We start from the raw sequence: 8,189 nt of genomic DNA, 5'->3' as shown, positions 1-8,189 counted from the left end.
TTATTATATCTGTGCATGGTATTATAAATGAAAATTTCTCAATTTATATTGAAACTCTTTCTATCAAGTCCCATTCTCGACAAGTCTCTTCTCGCTTCACGTAGTAAGATTTCTACAGAGAAATTCGAGGCGAAACGTCATCGGTCTAACTCAGAAGGCAAATGACACGAGAAATATAATCCATGCCACCCCGGGCTTTGAACCCGGAGAACTTCTTACCCTTCCCACTCAACATCGTTATAACTCCTTACAGGCTTGGCCTCTCTTTCCCTCGACCGCTTTCCCCTTTCGTCTACGTCAATCCCAGAGAAAGCTGGGCATTGTCGTGCCGAAATTGTGCGTAACTACGACAATAGTTCGGCAGGATTGGGCGAAATTAATGAAAACTCGCGCAGGATCCACGAAGAAGGGGTGAAGAGAGAAAGGGATGAGACCTCCCCAGAAACAGATATTCCAACGGTTGAAGGAGAAAGGGGAAGGGGGTTCGGCTAATCGTGACAAATACTGATCCGGGATTGCCGAATTATAAACTAATGTCTCGAGCAAACTTCACCCAGGATAACTTTCTCCTCCTCTATCTGATTACTCCTCCGAGTGCTCGCTCAACCTTCAAACAACGTGTATATTATCTTACGTCAGTTGTCCTGAATTTTATTCGAACTTTTATATATATTAGTTAAATAATACAAAATATACATTTTTCTATTTAATTTAGTTTTATTTGATCTGTAAATGAGATGTTCAACACAAATATAGAAGATAATCTTAATTGTTTTATTAAATAATTTCATTTTTTTACTATTCTATTTTTATTAAATAAGATAATTAGAAAATAAAACATATCAAAACAGAAACTTTTTTAATCGATAAAAAACCGATAATTGTATAAAGTACTAAACGTATAACGTACAAGCATCAGTACGCATATTGCATTGGTGCAATTTCAACCAGCGAACTAAAGGGGATGATTTCGCCATCTTTATGTCTTGCGACCGGGCGTGTAAAGGATAACGGAAAGAGGGTGGTTGATGGTGAAGTTAGAGGGCGAACGTGAGTAGGCGGACGAGCGGCAATGTTCCGGGCCGGCCAAGAGAGAAAGGAAATTGGATGATATTTCCCGCAACGATCAAATCTTATTGCCAATTGAAAGAGGAAAGTTCGCGGTACATTTACCCCGAGAAATCACCGACGACGAAGAGGTGAGCTAGCGAAAATGGCCGCTGCGATCTGCGATTCTGCAAACCACTCGTGGCTCTTTCCATCGCGATAACAAGCTCGTCTACGAGAAAGTAATACGAAAATAATTACAGTCAGATTGATAGTCCGGCAAATAATTAATGGAATGAATTCATTTTGAAAATATAATTAAATATTCGCGTACCTTTTACATCAAAATTATTCTAAATATCTCTTGTTATTTAAAAAAAATCAACTTCTTATTTTTTTTTTTCAAAAATAGACTGTTTAGATAGATTTAACATTAAAAAATACATTGAACCGATTGAACCGATACTGGAAGTAATCTTAGCGTTGTTCTTACGTCCGTAAACTCACAGTAGATTGCAATCTAGTATTAGACGATTTTCTCTCATTTATTCGTATCCCCTTATCACATCGCACATCCCGGTAATATCTTCAGAAGCCAAAAGATTGTGCAGAGTGGAGGTCGCGGTCCAATTTCGATATCCTCCCTCATAATTTCATCTATCAGTATCCTAGAGAGAGAGAGAGAGAGAGAGAGAGAGAGAGAGAGAGAGAGAGAGAGAGAGAGAAGTCAGAATAGCCGTTTTCGCGGGAAGATCACGTTCGGGGATGGAGCGAGTTGTAATGAGTGAACGAAAGCGTCAGCGGCATCTAATGTCAGAAATTATAGCATATTGGCAATAAAATCCGGAGCAGGGTCCGCTCTTGCACGAATAACCTCAACGCAGTTGCCGTCTTTGTTTGTGGGTGGTTCGTTTATTGTAACAAATGACGGAACCACATTTCGCCATTACATGCGATCTTGTTCAGGAAAATATCTGATATACCGATAATATTCCCAATCACATTATTGCTTCTTATAGATAATACCATAACAATATATTAATACAGCTCACTTCTCGCGTCACATCTATTTTCTTGCAATTAGCTGTTTATGGCTAAAATAATAAAAGCGATAATATTGATAAAACTTCAAAATACTGTTTTAAACTTTAAAATATATTTTATACGTAATCTCTCATACACAATAAATTCGCGCAATTTTCTCGTTGACTATTATTGAAAAAATATGTAAAGGTTGCATGAAAGTTTATTAATTTATGAGCTATATGTGCACAACGATAAAACAATAGAGACAACAATACAAATTAAATGTACAATAGTAGAACTAAAATGTATAACATTTGAGATATGCGCGAGATTTTTTCTCTATTCAATTTAAAGTATGACATATGTTTAAAATGTGAAACATTCAGCAAAACAAAATACACGAAACACAAATAAATGTCAAGTTACTTAAAAAATACACATAGTAATCCTTAATATCAATAATTATATACAAGCATTATGTATAATTAAACGAACATTAATTATTATGTTTACTGTCACTCAGTTTCTGAATTACTATTAATATCTGTGTGTTTAGAGAATCGCGAAAGTGTGGTATTATCAGATATTTTTCTAACTTTCATCCAATTTGGACTTTTCTTTTTGTCTTTGGTATGTGATGATCTCATATTAAAATTATCTTCCATTTCAGAACTATCAGTTTCGCATACAGATGAATATACGTTTGACTTTACACTGTTGTCTGTCTGAAAATGTAAAAGATGTAGGATATTAAATATGTGAGATCTTTTTTCGTAATTATTAAATTTTTTAACTTTACATGTATGCTAATAACAAACAACTTTTAATTTAATTAAAAAACTCTTCAAAATTCTATTATAACAATTAGACATTATACGTTAATTGTTGACTCTACAATAAAAACTACTTTATATTACGTACGAACAGACCTGACAAGATTCGTTATCCAATTTAATGCTAATGTAACCAAAGCCATTAGCCTCATCGGAAAAAGTTGTGGATTTTTCACTTGGAGTTGACGAAACAGTTAATGTCTCCGAACTAGTGTGTTTAGGTACAAAACTGAAACTGCTTGCGAAACTATTTTTGGCTTCATGATCTTTTACGGTTTCTTCTGACTGTTTTTGATTCTCAGTTAAAGATCTTTCCAAGTTATTTGAACTGTTCGCAGTTTCAAAGTATTTATTCTTCTCTTCGATTTCATTTTGCAAATGTTTCAAAATCTCGTATCTTTTTATTGAAGCATCTTTATTAGTTTTAAGCAGAGTTATTTCTAATTCTTTATGCTCCAGCTGCATCTTTAAACGAGTTATTTCATCCTGGCTGTCGCTATAAGTCTTGTAAATTTCGTTCAAAAGTGTTGTATTATTTTCTTGATCTGACAACCGAGATTTCAAATTATAAATTTCCGCTTTCATGGTGTTCTCCACATTTTTACGCAAATCTTTGCAACAATGCAGATCTTCCTTAACCAAACCGATACTTTCGTCTGCTTCGGTAATTTGCTCACTCAGATTTCTCGCTTTCTCATTGTTTGCAACGTTCAGATCTGCTGTATTATGTACTTCACTTTTCAACGAGATAATTTCGCTCTCTCTTTCTGTTATCTTCATTGTTAATTTCTTCAGTTTATCCTTGAGAGTCAATTGGGTCTCGGAACATTCATACAACTGCGTGTAAAGCTCGTTCTTGTCTTTTTGACATCTGTTCACAATAATCTCAAAATCATGTATCTTCTGGAACAATTCGTAGTCTTTCGCAAACTCATGTTGCATTTCAGCAATCCTTCTATCGAACTCACTTATCTGTAGAGTCTTTTGTAACAATTCTCCTTCCAAATTTTCGATCTTTGGTAAGTGTTCATTTGCGCATCTACTAAATACTTTCTTCAGTCGGTTTCGCAACAAAGATAATTTATTTTCAAAAGTTCTAGATTTATTTATATATCTTTCTAGGTATTTGGAAATTTGATTTTCCTTTTCTTCCTTGACTATCAGTTTGCGGCTTAGCTCACAAATCTCTCGTTTGTATTCTTGTATTTTATTTTCTGTCATCTTGAATACACCATCGTCTTTGATTCCAATTTCATTCTTTTCTTCAATCAGTCGTTCCAATATTTCTTCTTTGTGCAGCATTTGATAATCATTCGTATAAGTCTCTTCATTTAAGGCATAAATCACATCCCGAATAGTTTCCAGGTTCTGAGACAATTCAGCAACATGTACCGTCTCTTGATAATTCCATTTATTCAAATATGTGCTATCTTCGAGCTGTTCAATGTTTTCTTTCACTAAATTCTGACTGTCCTTATCGATTACACAAGTTTGTGTGCACTTATCTTCATTTTCGCGGGTACTTGCGTGATCACTTACGCTGGTAGATCTTTGTAATTCGCTACTTACACCCGAGTCATCTTTGCTACTTCTGTCACTCGATCTAGAACCGCTGCAATCCATACTGCCACTACTTTCGAAGAGATTTTTGCGATCAACGCTTGACACGTTCGACAGTTTCTTCTTCATTGATTCGACATGGTCCGCAAACAATGTAGGAACAACGATCCAGTCGTTAAACTCGTGTTGTTTAATTGTGGTTGAGTTCATGCACGTTCGTGAGGGATTTTTCACTACAGATGTGTTATCCTGAATAGAGCTATCTGCTATATAATCCTCAAATGAAATATTTGTTAATTGGTCACATTTTTTATCGCTTATACTCTCATTTTTTGTATCATTCGAGCACTGTCGAACTTCAACAAGCTGTCTTTCTTGCAACTGTGTGTGATGCTGTAGTTTGACGATGCAAGCTTCTTGTAAAAGTTCCTCCTCTAATTCTTCCACTTTGTTCAAAGTATCATTCAAAAGATACTTAGATTTTGATAATTTCTGTTTCGCTCCAGAAGCAGTTTCAGTGTCTTTATTTTCTATTACACAAATATATTCGCTCATCTCTTCGAGTTTCTCCTCAGTTCTTTTTACTTTTTCATTCATTAACCGTTCCAGATTGTTCATGAGACAATCAGCATCATCCTCGATGTTTTCAGTATTGCCACTCCACTTACGAATCATAGCTCGCGTGAGCTGTCGAAACTTTTTCAATTCTTCCGTTACCAAAGCTAATTCGAAACTATATTTGTTCTTTTCGCAGAGGATCGTCTTGTTCTCTTGCCTCAATTTCTTCACTGCTTCTTTCAGAACCATCATCTTGGAAGTGACCTGTGCATTCTCAGCTTCCAGCTCTTCGTAAAGTGTATGATTATCTTCGATGTAATCGCCGCAGTTTCCTCGCTTTCTCTTCTTATTCTGCATCAGATTATCGATGCGTTCCTTATAAAAGCTTTCGACCTGTTTGAGAGACCATTTCAATAGATCTTCTCCCTCAGTTTCGATCTTCTTGGTATTCTCTTTGTAGGTCCCTTCTAACTCTTCAATCATGCGTAAATAATGATCAGCTAGTTGTTGTCGAATTGTGTATTCGCAATTTAGCATACCACTTTTTACAGTTTCCAATTCTTGCTTCAGTCTTCTATTCTGCTCTCGTATATTTCTGCACTCTAACGAATCGGTACAGCCAATCGTTTCTGCAATCTCACATGGACTTTGATAATTAGATGATGACGTCGTAGTGTTATCATCACATGTTTCGAGATCACGGATAGTTTCTCCAAATTCGCAAATTTGTTTGCATTCCTTATGATAATTTGTTAGCTTTCTAACTATATCACAGAAATTAAAAATTCTCTGTATTTCATCAAATAGACTTGGCTGAAAAACGACATTCACTATAAAACTCAGATTTTCTTCACCTGAGAGGGCTCGTTGACATATTCTTGTTAAATTTGACTGGCGAAATGGTGCTATTTGATTCTGACTCACAGCCGTGAGACATCTACCAAGCACTAGCAGACTGTTGTTGATGCTACTTCCTTCGCGCATATGTGATTTTTTGAACTGTGTAGAGCCAGCCAAGTCGCAAAAAGTTAAAGTACTGAGTATCACTTCGTCCGCTGCACAATCCTTCTGATACTTTAGTAACGTCATAGTGAAAATAATATGTGATCGAGACTTCTCCGATCCTGTCGTGACAATATTCATTCTCGATTGGCCTGCCATGAGAATCTGACAGGCTTCTAGCGCAGTTAAGGCATGTACCTTTTGCAAACCGTAAATATGCAATTTCAACGGAGAGCATGTTTCCGCGTCGTCCAACAGATCGTAAACGTTTCCATTATGAATCTCCATGAAGGACAGCCAAACGGCGTACATTGACTCGCTATTGCACTCTTCGGATTTATCAGGATTTCCTAGCTGTGAGTTCTCCAGAAATTTTTTTGCCTCCGCAGATGTCTGTTTTACATTCGTTGATCGTCCATTTAATACTCGTGCCGTTCGTTGCATCTCCACGCTTCGCGCGGTCTCATTCAAGCAAAGCACGGTGTCCTGAAACGTCGGTTTGTACCACGGCGCTATAGTGCAGTTTATCGCCGAAAATACAAGCTCAATACTGCGTGTTATTATACCAGGCGATGAGGACGTGCCAAACAGCGTATAAGTCTTCCCGGAATCCCTCATGCCGTAAGTCATGATGGTCGAACTTTTACCACTGAAAAACTCCACGACTCGATGTTTTATGGATCCCTCGAACATCTCCGCTTGCGAAGTTTCTGATCCAAAAATCTTCGTAAAGACATGCCGTCTACCTTCGGCCTCGCTCGATTTCGTGCATCTCGAATTTCGAGTGAATTTATCCTCAAACGTTAAAAGAGTTCTCGTGTCGAGTACGATGTAATTCTTTTGAAGTACCGATGCTGGTCTTATCCTAAGATACATCTCCACACTTGAAGCAGATATTTTCGAAGCTCGTCTTGATTGCGTATTAGTGGGCTTTTTATTGCATTGCAACGAAAAGAAATAGTTCGTTTTGATTTTCTGTGTGCAACTCTTTGCGAAGGTATCAGAGCGTTCCGGGGAATTTTTTTTGATTGACGTCATACTGAGTTTCGATACGAGTCAAAATGAGTAGTAAAATGATCGACTGATACTCCAAAAATTACAAAATCAACATTTGACTAATTATTAGAGAGGTTATTTTACGTTCATGTTTCGCGGTATTTCTGGAAAATTATAAATGTAATTATTTCAGATGTATAACAATAATATGAATTAATTTGTGAATAGAAATTTGCTTACTTTGAAGAGATTTACATATTCTTCGGATAATTTTCATAGGACGTCTTCAATTTTACGATACAACTCTCGCGAATGTTGATATCACGATCTTCGACATCGTGTCTTTTCATTCCTAAACTATGTTCACGTTTAGCAATTAAGAGTTATATTCATAATGTAAGAAGACGTGGTTATATTCACGTAGGTAAGCAAAAACAAAAATAAAAAATACTAAAGATACATACGGATAGATTCAGACCGTAATAGGTACTATAAAACATTTCGCTATCACCTTAGTTTCTATGCACGCGTCGACGCGCGACAAATGACAAACGCATGACAAAAGAACGCTTAGTTGCTGGAGACACGTGGAAATCAAACATTAATTATAAACATTTTATTAATTACAATAAAATGAGAGTGTTTTTAATAAATATTATGTCAGTATAATAAAATCCCGTTCCGTAATAATTTGCCAGCTGCATCGTTCAAAGTATCTAACTTCGTCGCTAATATGCATGTCGTAGTTTATTCGAGGAGACACATTTCCTCTTTCGAAGCCATTCATCTGTCGCCAAGACACGCCAACGCGTAGTCCGTGACCGCGAGGCGGGCACGTAGACGAACTTGCAGAAATTTGGCGATGACATCCGCGATACATACTGCAAAACGCGCAGACGAGAAAGGAACGTCGAAACATCGCGAAGGAGGAGGAGGAAGAGGAGGAGGAGGAGGAATCCTCCTGCAACCGCCTCGAAATATCTTCAAAGACGAGCAAGCAGCAATTTATATACGCGTGTCGCCCGGCTCATTAAACGCAGCCAATCAAAGCCGAAGCTAATAGCGGCCACGGCGCGTATGGCGTGTCCCAGGATGGGACGCGCGATGCGCGAAATCCACCGTAATCTCGGCATCGGAATCGGCATCGTGGGTACAAGTCTGCCACTG

At 37.3% G+C, this 8,189-nt stretch overlaps 1 protein-coding gene across 1 annotated transcript; it reads right to left on the bottom strand.

Moving 5' to 3' along the window:
• Positions 1 to 2,588: 2,588 nt before the first annotated feature.
• LOC108768330 (kinesin-like protein KIF20B) lies at positions 2,589 to 7,183 on the bottom strand. Its single transcript, XM_018518729.1, has 2 exons — positions 3,003 to 7,183; positions 2,589 to 2,798 (listed from the first exon to the last, which is right to left on the bottom strand). Exons 1-2 carry the CDS (start codon positions 7,062 to 7,064, stop codon positions 2,589 to 2,591), a joined length of 4,272 nt encoding a protein of 1,423 aa, XP_018374231.1. The 5' UTR covers positions 7,065 to 7,183.
• Between the last annotated feature and the right edge of the window lie 1,006 nt (positions 7,184 to 8,189).

The sequence above is a fragment of the Trachymyrmex cornetzi genome, unplaced genomic scaffold, assembly GCF_001594075.2.
Source record: "Trachymyrmex cornetzi isolate Tcor2-1 unplaced genomic scaffold, Tcor1.1 scaffold122, whole genome shotgun sequence".
Lineage (NCBI taxonomy): Eukaryota > Metazoa > Arthropoda > Insecta > Hymenoptera > Formicidae > Trachymyrmex > Trachymyrmex cornetzi.
This window is presented reverse-complemented; position numbering and strand designations above follow the sequence as displayed.